Below are 22,641 nucleotides of genomic sequence, written 5' to 3'. Positions count from 1 at the left end.
TATTTCTGCTAAAAGATGGTAATTCTTAATTATACTAGGCCTTTGGGAGGGGGGAAGCCATGCTAAAGTGCTTACATTATTTGTTTTGAGGATTTGCCTGTCTAGCTCTATCCAGGCTTTATGCTTTTCGTTTTGTGCCCATTCTACTATCTTTTGAAGACTAATCACTTTTTTGTATAGGGAGATGTCGGGGACCCCGAGCCCACCTTTGTCCCTTGGTAGGTACATAGTGCGTCTAGGGATTCTAGGCTTGGTGTCTGCCCATATGTACTGTTCTATAATTTTTTGTAGTTGAGGAATAAATCCCTTAGGAAGAGTGATAGGCAGGGTCTGAAGGAGATAGAGGATACGAGGAAGGATATTCATTTTAATGACCCCTATTCTGCCTAGCCAAGATGTATATTTGCTTTTCCAAGAGGAGAGATCTGCTGAGATTGCGTTCCTAAGGGTGACGTAATTGTATTTAAATAAATCGGAAGGTTCTGAGGTTAAGTAGATGCCTAGGTATTTTAATTTAGATTTAGCTAAAGGAATATGGTGTATCATTTGTATAGAATGTATGATCTTGGGGCAAGTGTTGATGTTCAATATTTCAGATTTATGTAGATTCAGGGAGAAGCCTGAGGCTTTGCCATATTCCTTAAGGACGTCAAGGAGTGCAGGGAGGGATTCAGAGGCGTTTGTTAAGGTGTAAAGGACGTCGTCAGCATAGAGTGCTTGCTTGTATTCTGTGTCTCCTACTTTAATACCTGTGATATGGGGGGAGGCCCTGACGATACTGGCTAAGACTTCTATTGAAAGGGCGAATAGTAAAGGGGATAGAGGGCAGCCTTGTCTGGTACCATTTTTAATATCAAAAGAGTCTGACAACGTGCCGTTAATCCTAATTTTAGCGTTAGGGTTAGAATAAAGGGAAAAAACTAAATTTAGAAAGGGTCTACCAAATCCCATTCGTCCCATTACCTGACGCAGGAAGGCCCAGTTCACTCTGTCAAAGGCCTTCTCTGCGTCTGTGGAGAAAAGCACTAGGGGAAGACCTGAGACCTTAGCGTGATTAATTAGCTGTGTGACTTTGATAGTGTTGTCCCTGGCCTCACGTCCAGGGACAAAGCCTACTTGGTCATTGCCTATTAGATCAGGCAAGTATTTATTTAGTCTGGTCGCTAGGATCTTCGCGAAAAGCTTAATGTCAGAATTAATGAGTGAGATAGGTCGAAAGTGGCTGGGGCGGTCTGGGGTCTTTCCCGGTTTGGGAATTACCGTTATGTGTGCTTCCAGGAGGATCCGGGATAGACGAGGGTCCTCTCTAAGGTCGTTAAATAAATCTAGGAGTGGACCTGCTAAGATCTCTTTGAATTTTTTGTAATAAGCTGACGTGAATCCGTCTGGGCCGGGGCTTTTACCATTCGGGCAATTTTTAATGGCTAAGAAAAGTTCTTCAACGGTTATCGGGGAATCTAGAAATTTGGAGTCCTCCGTAGATAGAGAAGGGAGGTCTACTTTATTTAAATATGCATTTATAACCTTTTCATGTTGGGGACCTTCTATCAAGTGGTTTGGGTCAGAGGGATAGTTATGTATATTGTATAGAGAGTGATAATAACCACGGAATTCTGAGGCTATTTGGTCGCTGCTGCACAGCAAGCGGTCGTTAGTAGTTTTTACTGAGTGAATGTATGAGCTGAGCTGTCGTTTTTTAAGGGTTCTGGCAAGGATGCGACCTGGTTTGTTTCCTCCTTCATAGTATTGTTGTTTTAAGTGAAGAGCAATTTTTTGGTGCGCTTCTGATAGATGTTTATGAAAAGCGGTTCTTGTTTCTTTTAAGAGAGTGCAAGTAGATAAACATGAGGGGTCTGCTTTGTGCTTAATTTCTAGTGTATTGATTTTAGTTTGTAAGTCATTGTATGTGGTTCTATATTGTCTGTTAAGGAAGGCCTTATGTTTGATCATAGCACCTCTAACAACACTTTTGTGGGCTTCCCAAATAATGGCGTGGGAAGAGGGAGGGGTAGCATTAATCTCAAAGTATTCTGACATCGTTTTAAGTATGTCTTTATAGATTAAAGGGTTGTCTAAGATAGAGTCATCCATTCTCCATGTTTTTTGCATGAATGGTATGTCTGGCCACAGTATTGAGCAAGAGACCGGGGCATGGTCTGACCAGGTGATATGATCAATGTTAGAGTGGTGTGTGAGAGAAAGTCCACAGGAGTCGGTGTAAATGTAGTCAATCCTGGAGTAACTATTGTGTGGGGCTGAGTAGAAAGAGTAATCTTTGGAAGTTGGGTGTAGAGTACGCCAGATGTCATGTAGTGTTAGTTTTTGGAGTGAGTCGTTTACTTGTGTGATTGTAGAGAGAGGAGTGGAGGAAACCCCACGTGATGTGTCAATTACGGGGTCTGCGACAATATTGAAGTCTCCACCTAAATAGGTGATACCTCTAGAAAGTTCCATGAGGAGGTCTAAGGTCTTTTTGAAAAATATATCCTGGCCGTGGTTAGGAGAGTATATTGAAGCTAAGGTGATTTGGTGACCATATAGTGTACCTATAAGGATAAGGTATCTGCCGTTTGGGTCTTTCTCGATATGTGACACTTTGAAAGGAACTGTTTTGTGAAAAATGATACCTACTCCTCCTTTCTTGGTTTGACCAGAGGCAAAAAAAGCTAATGGGAATTGGGAGTTGTACCATTTGGGTTCCTTGCCTTTTTTAAAGTGTGTTTCCTGCAACAGGATTATGTGACTTTGAATCTTGTTTAGTTCTCTAAGCGCAATAGAGCGCTTACCCGGGTTATTCAATCCTTTAGCATTTATGGTAGTAAGATTGATCGAGTGATCAAAAAACCTTTTAGATTTTTGGCTCGTAGCCATGATAGGCAATAAAATAAAAAAAAAAATAAATAAAAAAAAAAAAAAAAAAAAAAAAAAAAAAGAAAAGAAGGGGGGGAAGTTAGGGTAGGGGGAGGTTACTAGAAGGGGAATATGAGATAGTAGGGGAGAGTGAAGGTGGTGGGAATAGGAGAGTAAGAGTTATGGGAAAGGTATAGTATTAGAGGATAGAGTAAACACAGAGAGTGGATCACTCTAGAGGAAACTTCTATATACAAAAAAAGAAAAAGAAAACTGTGCTTTGGTTAGGGGAAAAGCCCCTTTACTGATGTAAGTTGTAGTAAGAAAAAAGTATACTCATAGCATAACATTATGTTAGAGCTGTCCAGTTAAAGTGGAGAGATGTAGTTTGTTAGGAAGCGAAGTCTTATGTCCTAGGTCTGTCAATTAGTCAGCAGTGTCAAATGTAGTGGTTGTCAAGGTGTCTGTCTGACAAAGCAGGTTTTAAGTAGGTGTGCAGTTGGTTAGGATATAAAATCGTTTAGGAAGGAACCACATGAGTTTATTGAATGATATCTTATTTGCATACTATGTGGATAATAGTGTATGTACACCAAGGGTGTTGCCCTATATAGTGTTCTAGTAATATGCATTTATTTGCTAGTGGATAATTGGTATGTTTACGTGTATCGTCTGTAAAGACTGTGTTTAATTAGGAGGGCAAGGTGTATTCTGGTTACTGTTTTTTGTGCATGAAAGTAGTCTGTCTGTGTCAGAGGAGAAAGAGTGTCTATAACAGTCCTATGCAGATAAGACAATTAATTTTAAAGACAATACATACAGTTATGCATAATTCTTAAATGTAAACATTTCAACTCGTGGGGGAGCACTTGCAGCGGAATATGCAAATATTTACAGAGAAAGTGGGATAGGGAAACAACTGGGTGAACAGGCTGCTATGAGCTGCAATATTTAGAACAGATTAGGTGAAGGAGTCAGCCTAAATGGATCAAAAATAAAATGTCCATCATCGTTTCAATGTTAAAAGTCTTTGATTTACGGATTGAAGAGCTAGACACAACACCTGTAAATTTTATATTAGATTATAAAGGGCGGGGTAAAACTTACATCTTAACGCAAATAAAGAGTATAAAAACATATGTAACGTTTATGAAAATAAGTTAACAATCACAACATTTTCATGAGTTCAAAAAGGATATTTTTCAGTAAAGTAATGAGAAAAAACAAGGAACAATAAGCCTGTGCTTAGAGAGTCCAGCAGTACTTTACCCTTATAAGTCACTTTCAGGGCGATCAATTGGAGAACGGGTGAGCTGAGGTTGTCTTCCTGGTTGAGGTTCTTTGGTGGTAGGAGCCGGAATGGCCAAGTTATCAAAAAACTCAGTGTGGTCCATCTCTGGCCTGAAGATGAAAGTTTTGTTGTTGTTGGTAGCGATAATTGAGACTGGGAAGCCCCATCTGTATGGGATTCTGTGGTTTCGTAAAACAGATGTGATATGGTTTAAGTCTCTTCTTTTTTGAAGGGTCGCTGGAGAAAGGTCAGAGAAAACCTGGATTTCTTCGCCTGCATGTGTGAGTGGTGATTTCTTACGGGCTCCTTGAAGAAGGTCTTCCTTATCTTTATAGCTCAAGAATCTGACTATAATGTCTCTCGGGGGCGCTTTATTTGGTGGTTTAGGCCTGAGGGCCCTGTGGGCCCTTTCTATGGGAATGTCAGGTGATGAAGGAGAGTCTTTGATGATGCGAAACAAGGCTTGTAAATAACCTTCTATGCTCTGTGGGTGGACTGTTTCAGATACCCCGCGGAACCGCAAGTTGTTCCTGCGGCCCCGGTTATCTAAATCTTCCATTTTATCATTCAAAAATTGTAGGTTGTCAGCATGGTTTTGGAGATCAACAGTATGTTGCGCCCCCAGTTTTGCGTTGTCTTGAGAGGTTTTTTCAATCTTCAGGACTCTAGTTTCTAGTGCGGAAAAGTCCTTTCTGAGATCACCAAAGAGGCTCCTCATTTCTGTCAATACCCCCTGGATGTCCTCCTTAGAGGATAAATGATTAATGTCATCTTTAGTAACGAATTGGGGGTTAGATTCAGCGTGATATGGGATAGAGGGTGCTGGAGGGTCTTGAGGGTTGTCCATGGTAATGTCAGGGGCCTCTTTTGTGTGGTCCAGGGGTCTCAGGTAATGGCTCATAGACTTGGGGGCAGTTATCTTTTCTGCTTTATTGTTCTTTTTGATAGGCATGCCCCTGCAAGTATATGCTTATTTAAGCAAAGTTTCTCTTTTTTAGATTTAATGCGTAGGTCTTGTTAAGTGCCCTGTTATTCATACATTTATTCCTTATTTGCGCCCTGTGATAACTTTTAGGGAATAAGATGTGGTAAACCCCGGACCGCAAAATAGTAGGTAAATAAGGGAGAGTCCCCTTAACGATGTGTATGCCGTATGGGCCGTGATGCTTTACTTTTTGAGTTAGGCCTCGTTCTGTTTTAGTGGTGTGAAGATGGCGTGTGGTCTTTGGCAGGGCGCCTGAATATAGACAGCTTACCCGTTCCGGTTCTCTCTTCGTGAGGCCTTGTATGCTCTCTGAGGTGTTGCGGAGACCGCTGTGTCAGGGCCACTGTTTTGTGCACGTTTCTCTGCCGGACCTGTTGAGAGGTAAGATCCGGATGCTTAAGTTGCCGGAGACGGCCCAAAGTGTTTTCGGGACCCGAGTGGCGTAGCTGCTTCAATTCCACAGTCAGGTTAGTGCTGTGTCTCCGGTTCAGGTCGGTGCTTTGCGCTGGAGCTTGCGGGTCTAGGATTGTACCTGAGTTCGCCGGGAAGCTTCTTTAAGATGTATGAGAGGTCCGGTATAGTCTTATGGGAGCGTTGAGCGATTTGAAGGGGTATTCTCCTAAATAGGCGCCATTTGTAGACGGGCTAAGGAGTGGCGGGGTGATTATAATAAGCTCAAAGTTCCTAGGGCTAAAATATTTCAGTTGTGAAGATGTTCTGTTAAGCTGGATCAGTCATCTCAAAATTAGGGTTTTTATAGAGTGCTTTTAAGCTATTTAGAGCGTATTTATCAGTATAAGAGGCAGGAGCCTTTCTAATGTGTGACCATCTTCCAGCGTGGTCAAGCTCCGCCTCGTGTAGGCTGTTTTGAAGAACGTGTATGCTTTTTTTCTCTTAAAGGTACAGTACCGTTTTAAGTGTTATTTTTTTCACTAAATAAAGTGTTTTCATGCTTGTTTGTAGTCATTACTAGCCTGTTCAACATGTCTGACATTGAGGAAAGTCAATGTTCAATATGTTTAGAAGCCATTGTGGAACCTCCACTTAGAATGTGTCCCTCATGCACTGAAAGGTCAATAAATTGCAAAGAACATATTTTAGCTACTAAAAGTATGTTGCAGGATGATTCTCAGTCAGAAGGGAATCAAGTTATGCCATCTAATTCTCCCCAAGTGTCACAACCATTAACGCCTGCACAAGCGACGCCAAGTACTTCTAGTGCGTCTAATTCTTTCACCCTGCAAGATATGGCCACAGTTATGAATTCTACCGTCACAGAGGTTTTATCTAAGCTGCCTGGGTTGCAGGGGAAGCGCAGCAGGTCTGGTGTGAGAACAAACGCTGAGCCTTCTGACGCTTTATTAGCCATATCCGATGTACTCTCACAATGTTCTGAAGTGAGGGATTTGCTGGCTGAGGGAGAGATTTCTGACTTAGGAAATATGTTCCCTCAGACAGATTCTGATATAACGGCTTTTAAATTTAAACTAGAACACCTCCGCTTATTGCTCAGGGAGGTTTTAGCGACTCTGGATGATTGTGACCCTATTGTAGTTCCAGAGAAATTGTGTAAAATGGACAGATTCCTAGAGGTTCCTGCCTACACTGATGTTTTTCCGGTCCCTAAGAGGATTTCGGAAATTGTTACTAAGGAGTGGGATAGACCAGGTATTCCGTTCGCTCCCCCTCCTACTTTTAAGAAAATGTTTCCCATATCAGACGCCGTGTGGGACTCGTGGCAGACGGTCCCTAAGGTGGAGGGAGCTATTTCTACCCTGGCTAAGCGTACAACTATACCTATTGAGGACAGTTGTGCTTTCAAAGATCCTATGGATAAAAAATTAGAGGGTCTCCTGAAGAAAATATTTGTTCAACAAGGTTTTCTTCTCCAACCTATATCGTGCATTGTTCCTGTAACTACTGCAGCGTCCTTTTGGTTCGAGGCTCTGGAAGAGGCTCTTCAGGTTGAGACTCCATTAGAGGATATTCTGGATAGAATTAGGGCTCTCAAGCTAGCTAATTCTTTCATTACAGATGCCGCTTTTCAATTGGCTAAATTAGCGGCGAAGAATTCAGGTTTTGCCATTTTAGAGCGTTATGGCTTAAGTCCTGGTCTGCTGAAAAGAGATCATTTCAGACATCACTGGAGGGAAAGGCCATGCCCTTTCTCAGGATAAGACGAATAAGATGAGGACCAAACAAAATCAATTTCCTTTCGAAACTTCAAAGGTGGTCCCTCTTCCTCTTCCCCTGCCGCAAAGCAAGAGGGGAATCTTGCTCAATCCAAGTCAGTCTGGAGACCTAACCAGACTTGGAACAAGGGTTAACAGGCCAAGAAGCCCGCTGCTGCCTCCAAGACAGCATGAAGGGGTAGCCCCCGATCCGGGACCGGATCTAGTAGGGGGTAGACTTTCTCTCTTCGCTCAGACTTGGGCAAGAGACGTTCAGGATTCCTGGGCTTTAGAAATAGTAACCCAGGGGTATCTTCTAGATTTCAAAGATTCTCCCCCAAGGGGGAGATTCCATCTTTCTCAATTGTCTGTAAACCAGACAAAAAGAGAGGCGTTCTTACGCTGTGTAGAAGACCTATATTCCATGGGAGTGATCTGCCCAGTTCCGGAAACAGAACAGGGGCAAGGGTTCTACTCCAATCTGTTTGTGGTTCCCAAAAAAGAGGGAACTTTCAGACCAATTTTGGATCTTAAGATCCTAAACAAGTTCCTCAGAGTCCCATCCTTCAAGATGGAGACCATTCGGACTATTTTGCCAATGATCCAGGAGGATCAATATATGACCACCGTGGACTTAAAGGATGCGTATCTACACATTCCTATCCACAAAGATCATTACCAGTTCCTCAGGTTCGCCTTTCTGGACAAGCATTACCAGTTTGTGGCTCTTCCCTTCTGGTTGGCCACGGCTCCCAGAATTTTCACAAAGGTGCTAGGGTCCCTTCTGGCGGTTCTAAGGCCGCGGGGCATAGCTGTGGCGCCTTATCTGGACGATATCTTAATCCAGGCGTCCGTCAACTTACCAACTAGCCAAGTCTCACACAGACATAGTGTTGGCTTTTCTAAGATCTCACGGGTGGAAGGTGAACGTAAAAAAGAGTTCACTTATGCCTCTCACAAGAGTTCCATTCCTGGGAACTCTGATAGATTTGGTGGACATGAAAAATTTTCTGACGGAGGTCAGGAAATCAAAAATTTTATCCATCTGCCGAGCTCTTCATTCCATTCCTCGGCCGTCAGTGGCTCAGTGTATGGAGGTAATCGGTTTAATGGTAGCGGCAATGGACATAGTTCCGTTTGCTCACTGCAACTTTGCATGCTCAAACAGTGGAATGGGGATTATGCAGATTTATCTCCTCAGTTAAATCTGGACCAAGAGACCAGAAACTCTCTTCTTTGGTGGTTGTCACAGGATCATCCGTCCTAGGGAATGTGCTTCCACAGGCCAGCGTGGGTCATAGTGACGACGGACGCCAGCCTATTGGGCTGGGGTGCAGTCTGGAATTCCCGGAAAGCACAGGGTTTGTTGACTCAGGAGGAGACTCTCCTCCCAATCAATATTCTAGAACTGAGAGCGATATTCAACACGCTTCAGGCGTGGCCTCAGCTGGCGTTGGCCAGATTCATAAGATTTCAGTCAGACAATATCACGACTGTAGCAAATATCAATCATCAGGGGGGAACAAAGAGTTCTCTAGCGATGATAGAGGTTACCAAAATAATAATTCGATGGGCAGAGACTCACTCTTGCCATCTATCAGCAATCCTATATCCCAGGAGTGGAGAACTGGGAAGCGGATTTTCTAAGTCGTTAGACTTTTCATCGGGAGTGGGAACTCCATCCGGAGGTGTTTGCACAATTGCTTCAGCAATGGGGCACACCAGAATTGGATCTCATGGCGTCTCGTCAGAATGCCAAACTTCCTCGTTACGGGTCCAGGTCAAGGGATCCTCAGGCAGTACTGATAGATGCTCTGGCAGTACCCTGGTCGTTCAACTTGGCTTATGTGTTTCCACCTTTTCCTCTCCTTCCTCGTTTGATTGCCAGAATCAAACAGGAGAGAGCTTCAGTGATTTTGATAGCACCTGCGTGGCCACGCAGGACTTGTTATGCAGACCTGGTGGACATGTCATCTCTTCCACCATGGACTCTGCCACTGAGACAGGACCTTCTGATTCAAGGTCCGTTCCAGCATCCAAATCTAGTTTCTCTGCGTCTGACTGCTTGGAGATTGAACGCTTGATCTTATCCAAGCGGGGGTTCTCCGAGTCGGTCATAGATACCTTGATTCAGGCTCGAAAGCCTGTCACCAGGAAAATTTATCATAAGATATGGCGTAAATATCTTTATTGGTGTGAATTCAATGGCTACTCATGGAGTAAGATCAGGAATCCTAGGATTTTGTCCTTTCTCCAAGAAGGATTGGATAAGGGGCTATCAGCTAGTTCCTTAAAGGGACAGATGTCTGCTTTATCAATTCTACTGCACAAACGTCTGGCAGATGTTCCAGACGTTCAGTCGTTATGTCAGGCTTTAGTTAGAATCAAGCCTGTGTTTAAACCTGTTGCTCCGCCATGGAGTTTGAATTTAGTTCTTAAGGTTCTTCAAGGGGTTCCGTTTTGAACCTATGCATTCCATAGATATTAAGCTGCTATCTTGGAAAGTTCTGTTTTTAGTTGCTATCTCTACGGCTCGAAGAGTTTCTGAACTATCTGCATTGCAATGCGACTCGCCTTATCTTGTTTTCCATGCTAAGGTGGTTCTGCGTACCAAACCTGGATTCCTTCCTAAGTTTGTTACTAATAAGAATATTAATCAGGAAATTGTTGTTCCTTCTCTGTGTCCTAATCCTTCCTCTAAGAAGGAGCGTCTATTGCACTACTTAGACGTGGTTCGTGCTTTAAAGTTTTACTTGCAAGCGACCAAAGATTTTCGTCAAACATCTTCTTTGTTTGTTGTCTATTCTGGAAAACGTAGAGGTCAAAAAGCTACGGCTACCTCTCTTGCCTTTTGGCTAAAAAGCATCATCCGTTTGGCATACGAGACTGCTGGACAGCAGCCTCCTGTAAGAATTACATCTCACTCTACTAGAGCGGTGGCTTCCACATGGGCTTTTAAAAATGATGCTTCTGTTGAACAGATTTGTAAGGCTGCGACTTGGTCTTCGCTTCATACCTTTTCCAAATGTTCCAAATTTGATACCTTTGCTTCTTCGGAGGCTGTTTTTGGGAGAAAAGTTCTTCAAGCAGTGGTGCCTTCGGTTTAACCATCTGTCTTGTCCCTCCAGTTCATCCGTGTCCTGTAGCTTTGGTATTGTATCCCACAAGTAAAGGATGAATCCATGGACTCGTCTTACCTTTATAGAAGAAAACTAAATTTATGCTTACCTGATAAATTGATTTCTTCTATGGTAAGACGAGTCCACGGCCCGTCCTGTCATTTTAAGACAGATTATATTTTTTTTATTTAAACTCAGTCACCTCTGCACCTTGTAGTTTCTCCTTTTTCTTCCTGTACCTTCGGTCGAATGACTGGGGGGTGGAGCTAAGGGAGGAGCTATATATACAGCTCTGCTGTGGTGCTCTTTGCCACTTCCTGTAGGGAAGGATAATATCCCACAAGTAAAGGATGAATCCGTGGACTCTACTTACCATAGAAGAAATCAATTTATCAAGTAAGCATAAATTTAGTTTTTAGATTATATAACTCCTTTCTATACCTATATATAATACAGCTTTTCTCTCCTTCAAGCAGGATTATGGACATCATTGATGGTTATGAAAGACAAATAAGTCGACTGCAGAAGGAGTTGAGTTGTGTATTTGACATATTTTGCTATGCTGCTGAGAAACGTCATAATGTTTGTTCTCAATGGTTTTACTTTTTATATGATGTGATAATACTACAGAAAAGCTATGTAAAATGAGACATCAGAAGAAATCGGCCTCCCATAATGCTTTTAGTAATTCTTACGTGATAATGTACCCCTCTGTCTAAACGTTGATGAGATGGATGGTACCTTACCCCCAGCATCTTCATACCATCTACCCCTCTGTTTTTATATTTATATATATATATATATATATATATATATATATATATATATATATATATATATATATATATATATATATATATATATATATATATACACACATACACAAAGATGGGTGTATGTGCACTCTCACCAACGTTCCACAGCTATCAGGGTGCTATACGTTAATCTGTAGAGATGCAAAAAGAAACCACTCACTGAATTTTCTTCAAAATGTGACAAGCAAATTTAATGCAGTTTGTGACGTTTCGGGACAGCAACAGTCCCTTCCTCTGACAAGTTAACAATAAACAAAATCAGCCTTTAAATAGGCTCCCAAACACACTCCCCTCAGAATCGGCCAATCCAGGCTGAATAATAAACACACCCCTACAGTGACCAATGAAAATCAGTGATACATATGTGCATGTGAATATTGTAAAAATATCGAACAAAAAAACTAGTTAAAAACAAGCCCAGAATGATTCCTCTTGTTGGTAGTCATGCCCCCCTCAAAAATCAAAATCTTGCCGAATTATGTGCAAACTAAAGTGGGAGAATACAGCCAAATTCATTCATAAGCTCTTAGCCAATCATCCTTCATTTTGCATCAGACTCTGATGCGTCGTCCAATATACTCCCGGTTACCACCCACTGTTGCTAAGGACACCCAACTCTCCAATCTATAAGCTGATCGCGACCTATGCACAAAGCACATCGACAACTGTCAGGGAACTAAATCCCCAAATCAATCACACAATCCAATCGCAACGTGTGGCACAAAAACCGGTCAGTGTACAACACTCAGAGCGCAGTCAATCACCACGCGATAAACATCATTCAAAGAAACCGCATCAGGGCAACACAGCATCGATAAAACAATGCAATAAGAGGGGGCCCCACTAGTTAGTCATGATTTGCGGATCGCCTAAGTAATCATAACTACCAATTTTAATCTATGTGTCAATTAACCATAAATAAGTTATCATCATAGGCTACGTGTAAGTGTAAACAAAGAGTCAGGGCCATCCAATATCCAAACGCCATGTCAGAGTGGGCGTGCAAGCAGAGGCGTGTCCGTGCCACATAGTATATAGAGTGACTTTATTATGTGCACTATCAATCAAAACAAATTACAAAAACACCATTAAACTATGTACCGAACCAAGTGGCAGGGTAAATCCTGTATACCTAAAGAACAAATGCCATTAAAAATAGTAAAAAAATATATAATCAAAAACATAGTAAAAATAAGCTATCACCTTATCCAGAATGAACAAAATAAAAATAATCTCTTCTGTGAGGAGAGTTCGCCTATTAAATCAAAAGCAGCAATATAGATAAGTCCTATTAACCTAATTCACAAAATTGAACCTGACATAAAGCTTGAAATGCTTGCATAGCCTAGGTGGCAGCCTGTAACGTATGGTATTGAAAATGGCTTATAATCTCGAGCCCATGAAAGAAAACAGGTTATATGTCACCATGTGAGCTATTGTAAAGTTGCAACAAAATATCAAATAAAGGGCATGACCAACCACCAGAGAGATCAAAAAACTGGGTAACCACTCCATAAAGTGATACATAAAACTGCACAAAAATCAAAATTAAAACAAAAAGTTAAAAACATAAATTGGCACATGGAGGACTGACAAATATTGACTTAATAATTCGTAATGGTATGTTACATAAGTATCTAATGATTTTCAGGACAGGACAACCCTTAACAACCTAGATATCATTATGTTATGTGGCTATCACTGATGTGCACAGATCAGCATACAGATACATAGATATTTTTAAAAATATTTTCAGTTGTTAAAAAAAAGGGGTCAAAAAAAGGAGGCTTCTCTTATATATGGATAGAGGACTATCACTGAGTATCACTAAAAATAAAAATGTTGATAAATAAAAATAGATAAAAATATAAAAAAATATATAAATAAGAAATACATAATAAAAATAATTAAAATAAAAATAATAAAAATAAATATAAAAATAAAGCAAGAGGAATCATTCTGGGCTTGTTTTTAACTAGTTTTTTTTGTTCGATATTTTTACAATATTCACATGCACATATGTATCACTGATTTTCATTGGTCACTGTAGGGGTGTGTTTATTATTCAGCCTGGATTGGCTGATTCTGAGGGGAGTGCGTTTGGGAGCCTATTTAAAGGCTGATTTTGTTTATTGTTAACTTGTCAGAGGAAGGGACTGTTGCTGTCCCGAAACGTCACAAACTGCATTAAATTTGCTTGTCACATTTTTAAGAAAATTCAGTGAGTGCTTTCTTTTTGCATATATATATATATATATATATATATATATATATATATATATATATATATATATATATATATATATATATATATATATATATATATATATATATATATATAATTTATTTTTTAATTTTTTTATTTTTTTTTTTCTTACTTTATGAAATACAAATTTTTTAGTTTTTCATTAATAATCTAAAAGTTCTTCTTTAGTGTTTTGTAGGTTCTTTTAACCATATCTAATTATTTTGCTTACTTAAGACTGGACCATATTATAGGTTGTCCTTTCATTTTATATTTCACTTAGCCGTCTAATTTGTATTGCAAGTCTTGTAATTAATCTTGCAGTTCTGTTTCTTGCCTTCTGTGTTTGGGGGGAAAATGCTTCTTGTGAAAGATGTCACCAATTCAGTGATGGTATTTTTATTTATGTAAAGTGTTCTCCCCAGGACCTGTTTAATATGCACGCCACACAGCTGATTTTCCGCCTGGGTAAAACTTAATTCCATATTAAGTTAAACTTAGCCAATATTACATATTTTTTTTTTCAATGATTGCTTCACTTTTTTTTTTCTTTTTTTTTATTTGTCATTATTGAAACAATATAGCATACAATCCAGGACATATACAAGTGTAAAATAACACAAATCTACTCATTTTAACAGAAAACAAAAAGAAAAGTACCAGTTTCCCGAACTATAGCAAGAATAATAATAGAAGAAAAAACTTATCACAAAGGTTTCCAAACAATTGACTGATAAGCTTACCACACTAATATAGGGGTCTATCAATTAAGAGTCCTCAAGATTCTGTTCTCACATTTTATCATTAAATTATGCAAAATGTTATAATATTTCAAAGCTTTACACTGCCCCCACCTGATTACTTTATAATGCCACTATCATTTTCTTTGGAGAAGACTGATGTATGCTCTGCGCGCCTGCATGTCATACATTGTCTGCTCAAATGGTGTTTCAGATATCAGTGCATATGGCTCACTGAAGCTGTTATGTTAATACACCCATGAAATTCACTCGCATGCAACTCCATTTTAATTATTCTCTTAAAACAAATCCTGCATCTCTTTTGGAGTGGATAATTGACAAATTGAGGTCATGATCACTTTTACTTAAAAACAGTAGTAAAGTACTTTAGGGAAAGTCCGCCCTTATGTCATTTTGAGTACTATTGAAGGATGTTTGTGAGCGATTGCATTGTTCAGCTTAACTGGACACCTTTTATGTGTTCTTTTTATAGCAAATACAAGGATTTTGAAATCCCAGAGCGAGAGTCTTCAGAAGAATCATTGGATCTGGATGCAACCCCTAACTACAAAGCCCTTCTCAAGGTGAGATTGACATCTGACTTGCTGCAAGAGTATTTGCGACTATACCAGGAAAACTTCAGGCCTGCCGCACAATAGACTTGTACCCATATTATAATAGATTCTAACATCAACTTTTTTTAACTAAAGATGCTCTGTTTAATATTCTAATAAACTAGGTATTTCTCGTAGCTAAAGCAAACATCTAGCAATTTGTGTTTTAAGTCTTACCAGGAGCAGATGAGGCAAACAAGAGAGAAGCATGAACTGCTAGTAAGAGAGAATTTAAAACTGAGGGATGACCTAGAGAGCAGGTGAGAAAAAGAAATGCATCATAATATGGAATATGATGAACATAATATAAGGTACAATTTTTTACATAGGGTAAATATGAATAACAATTCCTATTCCCTGTGTTTTGCTCTGTCAGACCTACAACAAAAGAGTTGCAATATTGTAAACAACGGGTGAGAAAACTGGAGAAGATCCTCGATCAGAACAACATCAGGTCAGTTTCTTTTAATCGTGTTAGCATATTAAAATGCATAACAAAAATGCTCTATTGTGCTATATGCAAGCAATAGTGCAATAATGCTCTTACTCAGTATTTAACCCCATGAGAAGGGATCAAACATACAGTTATAGTCTGCTCCAGAGCTGTAGTGCATTACTGGGACATAATTAACCCCTTAACGACCACAGCACTTTTCCATTTTCTGTCTGTTTGGGACCAAGGCTATTTTTACATTTTTGTGGTGTTTGTGTTTAGCTGTAATTTTCCTCTTACTCATTTACTGTACCCACACATATTATATACTGTTTTTCTAGCCATTAAATGGACTTTCTAAAGATACCATTATTTTTATCATATCTTATAATTTACTATAAATTTTTTTTTATAAAATATGAGGAAAAAATGGAAAAAAACACACTTTTTCTAACTTTGACCCCCAAAATCTGTTATACATCTACAACCACCAAACACCCATGCTAAATAGTTTCAAAATTTTGTGCTGAGTTTAGAAATACCCAATGTTTACATCTTCTTTGCTTTTTTGCATGTTATAGGGCAATAAATACAAGTAGCACTTTGCTATTTTCAAAATTAGCACTAGTTACATTGGAACGCTGATATCTTTCAGGAATCCCTGAATATCCCTTGACATGTATATAGATTTTTTTAGAAGACATCCCAAAGTATTGATCTAGGCCCATTTTGGTATATTTCATGCCACAATTTCACCGCCAAATGCGATCAAATAAAAAAAAATTGTTCACTTTTTCACAATTTTTTTCACAAACTTTAGTTTTCTCACTGAAATTATTTACAAACCGCTTGTGCAATTATGGAATAAATGGTTGTAAATTCTTCTCTGGGATCCCCTTTGTTCATAAATAGCAGACATATATGGCTTTGGCGTTGCTTTTTGGTAATTAGAAGGCCGCTAAATGCCGCTGCACACCACACGTGTATTATACCCAGAGTGCAGGGGTTAATTAGGGAGCTTGTAGGGTTAATTTTAGCTTTAGTGTAGTGTAGTACACAACCCAAAGTATTGACCTAGGCCCATTTTGGTATATTTCATGCCACCATTTCACCGCCAAATGCGATCAATTAAAAAAAATCGTTCCCTTTTTTTCACAAACTTTTTCACAAACTTTAGGTTTCTCACTGAAATTATTTACAAACAGCTTGTGCAATTATGGCACAAATGGTTGTAAATGCTTCTCAGGGATCCCCTTTGTTCATAAATAGCAGACATATATGACTTTGGCGTTGCTTTTTGGTAATTAGAAGGCCGCTAAATGCCGCTGCGCATCACACGTTGTATTATGGCTAGTAGTGAAGGGGTTAATTAGGTAGCTTGTAGGGAGCTTGCAGGATTAATTTTAGCTTTAGTTTAGAGATCAGCCTCCTACCTGACACATCGAACCCCCTGATCCCTCCCAAACAGCTCTGTTCCCTCCCCCACCCCACAATTGTCCCTGCCATCTTAAGTACTGGCAGAAAGTCTGCCAGTACTAAAATAAGATATAGTTGTTTTTTGAGCATATTTACATATGCTGCGGTGTAGGATTCCCTCCCCCCCAAACAGCTCTCTAACCCTCCCCCTCTACCTTAATGGGCGCCATCTTGGGTACTGGCAGCTGTCTGCCGCCCCCTGTGCACGCGCGCGCCCCCGTCTATCCCGCCCCCCTCCACATCACTGGGCCCATCGATGGCCGCCCACCCGCCTCCCACGTCGGCTCCCACCCACCAACGATACCGGCCATCTATGTCCGGTGCAGAGAGGGCCACAGAGTGGCTCTCTCGGCATCGGATAGCAAAGCAGGGTTATTGCAGGATGCCTCGATATCGAGGCATCACTGCATTAACCGGAAAGCGGCTGGAAGCGATCAGGATCGCTTCCACTGCTTTCCAAGACCAAGGACGTACGCAATATGTCCTCGGTCGTTAAGTGTCTTTTTTTTGAGGACGTACAGCGTACGTCCTTGGTCCTTAAGGGGTTAATCTCATCTGTTGAGCCAATAACGAGGCATATGGACATAGGCACCAATCAGCTTCTGCTGAGCTTACCTAGGCTTAACAATACATGATACAAAGAGAATTAAGTACATTCAATAAAAAAATACATTGAAAAGTCTCTCAAAATTGCATGCTTTATCTGAATAGTAAACGTTTAATTTTACTTTCATGACCCGTTACGGCATCAAATATTGTGTTTCTTCATTTCAGTTCCTGAGGCTCACAGAGGCTGGAATAGTCTCTCAAGTCTCATAGATATCTATGTTATTAAGTTAAACCTTTTACTAAAACCTGCTAGTCTCTTCTGCATTTAGAGGTCTGGCTTCATTATGTAGCATATAATGTGGGGCCTGACATTCAAAATCTACCGCTCTTGTTAGTACAGCGAGGCCCTAAAAAAAATTTAGAAACACAAATTTTATCTTGATAAATTCCTATGTTGCTATGTAGTGTTACAATACAACCTCTAACAAAAATCCTAAAGATTTTGTGTGATTTCTCTCCATGTCGGCGAGGTTTTGTTGATCATGCCCATGGTGAGAACTGTGAAACCATTCCAGTGCTGGAAAATATGGATTATCCTTCATGATGGTATAACCCAAATTAAAGACAGACAAATGTTTTGCTTAAACTTTCTTTTACCTCTCATAAGCAGCAAGTAAAATGTATAAAAAAACATGTAGAGGAAATAAAAAGCTTAAACAATAAGTCATAATATAAATACAGGTAGAAGCTGGAGTGTAAAAAAAAAAAAAAACTTATGACAACTGAAAAAATCGACCAATCGGAGAGCAAGTCAGTTCCATAAACAGACCAGTAAGCAGACTCCCTCTTTCAGTCTTGCTGCTCTCTTCAAAAAGGTCGAGAATAGAAGATAAAGGATCAATTTTTTAAAAACATCCATAATCCCAATAACATCCAGAAATATGGATAAAAACGTCTGAAAACTGTCTAAACGTTTTCATTGAAGTCTTCAATTGTTTAGACACAAACTGAGGAATAAACTTCTGAAATAGAGTTGAATGAGACTGCAGTGAAGAGTTATAATTAGCATAACAATATAAATGTATACTAAAGCAAGGATATTTAAGAATATAAAAAAGTAAAATATTGTAAAACAAGTACAGACATAGTGGAGGTTAAAAGAAAAAAAATTGATGGTGACAAAATAAAATCCAGATTATAAAGTGACAAAGATAGGACCGGTGACCCATTTCCTAGCCTGAAGCAAAATTACATAAAAATTATAGAAACACAATTAAAATAAATTTAAATTAGAAGTGACATGTTAAATAGTTTTAAAATAGAATAGTTTAAAAGTAGAGTCCGAAGGCCAACATTGAAATGTATGGGACATTACATGAAATGGGATCCAGATTTTGATTAGAACACAAGCAAAGACATCTGGACCATGCGGTTAAATAGCATTTTTGGGTTCCTTGGGACCAAGATTCTTGAATAAGAATTTTTTCTCACAACGAAAATCTGTCAACCTTCCAAGATTTCCAAAATAGACCAAGCAACTAGGTTCAGAGACCTTGTTTGAACTACTGTATATTGTGAGGCTTGCCGTTCCAGTCTGTGGGAAGAGAGGGGAAAGTCGGTAGAATTGGGGTTTTGAGGGATAGTTCTGGAAGAGCTGTAACCAAGTTTGATATGACCATAATGGGGTTACAAGTACTAGTAAGAGACAATCACGACAATCAGTTAATATTGTCCTTATATGGTAAATAGGGGAACTTTGTACCCATTGGGTATTGCCCAAGATTGAAGAAATACATAAACATAAAAAATAACAGTGCTGGGGGGGCGTGTCCAAGCAGCATACTGGATAGGACGCACTTTCTGAAAGCTCCGGCAGAATCTTTAATAATCCGCTGATTATTACTTCTCAACAGCAAGATTAACAATACAATATGCAAAGGCATCACAATCCGGCTAATTGTGACCCCATATATATCTTCTTAGCTGTTTAAATAACACTGGGGCTCAGATTGGAACATAAAGGCCTAAGGCGGCGGCCCACTACTAGGTATCCACCTCCCCCCGGGAAGAGCCAGGTCATCAGTGCTGTCAGAAAAACTGACTTACTGAAACCTCTTCACAACCTATCTCTAACTGGGCATCAAGCTAATCTACCGCTTTTCCTAACAGCATTACGATCTTTGCAACGAGTAAGAGACAAGTTTAATTAGCGGAACATGAGACATGGCGGAAGAGAATTGCCTGATGCAACTTGAAGAATTCTTTGCAAAATTTAACACCGTCATGCACAGGCTAATAGAGAGAGCCCCATATGATTACTTGCTGAAGCGCTTAAACATTGAGAAGGAGATCACAGCACATCCGATGGACCCACTGGAAACACAGCTCTACAACAACTGCACTGCTATCGATTTACTTGCGCATACTAAGGGAGCTGCATGGTTTAAGGCATATCCAGTCAGCCTCCAATATACCCAGAGACACACGCAATACAGAGCTGCAACTGAGATCTCAAAAGTGCTGGCCTCAGTGCTTCAGGATACCCCCAGAGCTGTCAGATATGGCTCTAATACCAGCCCAGTCCAAAATCTTGAATATCTTCAAAACGTAAGATGTACAAAACCTAAAAAAAAAAAAAAACTAGAATAGTGCAGACTGCTATAACGGTTAACAAACCCCAGAGAATAACAAGGCTTACGAACAGGGCCGCCACTAGAAATGTTGATGTCCCTTACTTATCCATTGACCAGCCCCCCCCCCTTTTGACATGTGCATTTTTTGACCAAGTGACTAAAACGTATATGCACTTTATTCTTAAGTGTAGTTAAAGGAAATATTGTAAAGGTAATAACACACAAACACAGAAACACACAGGCACACTCATACACTAGAAACACACACACTCACATATGGATTCACATATAAACACTCTAGCAGACACACAAAGAAACACACAAACACATTCAGACACAGACACTCAGCACTTGTTTACATTGACCTGACAAGTAATGAGGTAGACTACAGTTTTGTCAAAAAAGGAGCTTTACAAGACAAAATATGGAGTTCTGATTATTTTTTTTTTGTCAAGGAAGATGCCAACTATATGATGACAGCATGCAGTGGCTGAAAGGAAGGACCCTGAACAATAATTTACAGGTTAAGTGGTGGATTGGTGACTTCCGGAAAGGTCTCAATAGTCTCAAAGTCTGTAGAAAGATGTGAATAATCAGTAGTAAGGTCAAAATGTCCTAAAAAGTAAAAGACAATGGACACACAAACTCAAACAAAAACTTGCACATACACCCAAGGAAACACCCACAGAGACAGCCTCAGAAAATACACACTCACAGACACCCACGGAAAACACACAGACCTAAACACACAGAAAACACACAGACATATATACACATACACACACACACACACACCCTCACTGAGACATCCACAGAAAACACACAGATGTACACACACGCACATACACCCTCACAGAGACACCCACAGAAAATGCACAAAGACATACGCACACACCCACAGACACATCCACTGAAAACAGACATGCATACACACACCCACCCTCACAGAGGTAGCCACAAAAAATACACAAACATACATGCAAACACACACACACACACACCCTCACAGAGACACCCACATAAAATGCACAGACATACGCACACACCCACAGACACATCCACAGAAAGCAGACATGCATACACACACCCACCCTCACAGAGGTATCCACAGAAAATACACAAACATACATACACAAACACACACACACACACACACCCTCTGTCAGTATATGGCCGGGTTATAACACAATATATTTAATAATTATTTTTTATTTGAAACCCCAATAAAATGCATAAACCAAAAACCATAAAATTAATATAAAATTCCTGAATTGTTTTTATTAGTTAATATTTATAAACGCATTGAAATATATTTGTAGGAACCAGAATATGAGTCAATACTATACAGTCTTTAAACTATTGTAATATGCTATTCAAAGATCATAAAAGTTGCCTTATTCACGATAGACTCCCAAATCAGAGCTGCATTTAAAATATCACAATTGAGACCAAGATATAAGCCACTAAAATTCAGACTGGTACAATTTCAACAGTGCTTAGTTTAACAATAGGACAATATACACGCTAATTAAAACATCAGAAATAGTATCTATTATTTGTGCAAACAACCAATTGTCTATGCTAATTTCTCTAAGCTGAAATAAATTCTTAGTTACTTACAATTAAGACCAGTTCTAAGATATACAGTGTGTGTGTGTATATATGTGTATATATATATATATATATATATATATATATATTTGCCAGGTTAAATTACTTAGCATCAAGGATTTGTTTAACAATACATAGGCTATGATATACTAGTTTTAAAATACAATTTATTCCTTTTAATCTTCTACCTACAGCAACAATGGATGTTTGTTTTAAATATTTAGCATACAAAAGGAAAGCTTAAAACTTTCCAGTACTATGAACCTGAATCTAAAATATAAATAATGCTATTTAAATCTATTAACTACAGCAGCAGTGCATATTCCTTTAAATCTATTTGACTATAGTGGCTAAATATCCTTGATTCAAATATAAAAAATTAGAACAATCATACATCACCATTTTGAGCCAATTTGTAGTTCAATTTTTTCCAAATATTTTCAGATCACCTAATATAAAGATAAGTGTAATTGCAATTTATAAGAAAAAGTATGGCCCACTTTGCTTATAGTTTGACTGTGTCCCACGCAACCGTTTTCAGTCAGTTTAGCAAAATCATCAGCAGCCTCCTTTTTTCATCTTGCATTCCAGCTTATATTGTCTAATCATAGGTGAGAAAATGGGGAGGCCCTTCGGAAACCTTGTCCCTTCTTATTGGTTCATTTTGGAAATGTATGGTTGCTAGGGAAATGCATCTTTGTTCACAACCAATTGTCTTTTGGCTGTAATTCTCGCATCACAACACCGGGGGCAGCATGACAAACAAACAACAATACAGTCCTAACATTAATTTACTGCTAATTCAAATATTTCCCTATATAATGATTATTTAACAATACTATAACATTGCATTAATAAATTTATCTTGTTAGCATTTATATTTCATTTAGCATAACAGAAAATTTACAATTTGATATCAAACATCAATATTTTATAGTCATTGCTTTTCATATTTCTAATTATCCATTCCTATGCTTAAAAATACAGAGGCTAAGACATTTTGTCGGAATATATATTTGAGTATTCCCTTATGAGGATTATATAGATAATTTCTTTTGCAAAGTTTATATTTTTTATTTTATTATTCTCTTTATGTTACACAGAGATTT

The 22,641-nt window shown here is 39.2% G+C and overlaps 1 protein-coding gene across 1 annotated transcript in view; it reads left to right on the top strand.

The window, feature by feature from the left end:
* Positions 1-22,641, top strand: part of CEP70 (centrosomal protein 70) — a 127,441-nt gene that overhangs the window by 33,649 nt on the left and 71,151 nt on the right. The window contains exons 8-11 of the mRNA XM_053698029.1: positions 10,893-10,946; positions 14,710-14,800; positions 15,002-15,090; positions 15,207-15,284. Of these exons, the coding sequence (XP_053554004.1) occupies positions 10,893-10,946; positions 14,710-14,800; positions 15,002-15,090; positions 15,207-15,284 (312 nt within the window). The remainder of the gene's footprint in view (positions 1-10,892; positions 10,947-14,709; positions 14,801-15,001; positions 15,091-15,206; positions 15,285-22,641) is intronic.

Source organism: Bombina bombina, chromosome 1, assembly GCF_027579735.1.
Source record: "Bombina bombina isolate aBomBom1 chromosome 1, aBomBom1.pri, whole genome shotgun sequence".
Taxonomy (NCBI): domain Eukaryota; kingdom Metazoa; phylum Chordata; class Amphibia; order Anura; family Bombinatoridae; genus Bombina; species Bombina bombina.
Note: the sequence above shows the minus strand (reverse complement) of the source record. Positions and strands in the feature narration are given on the sequence as shown.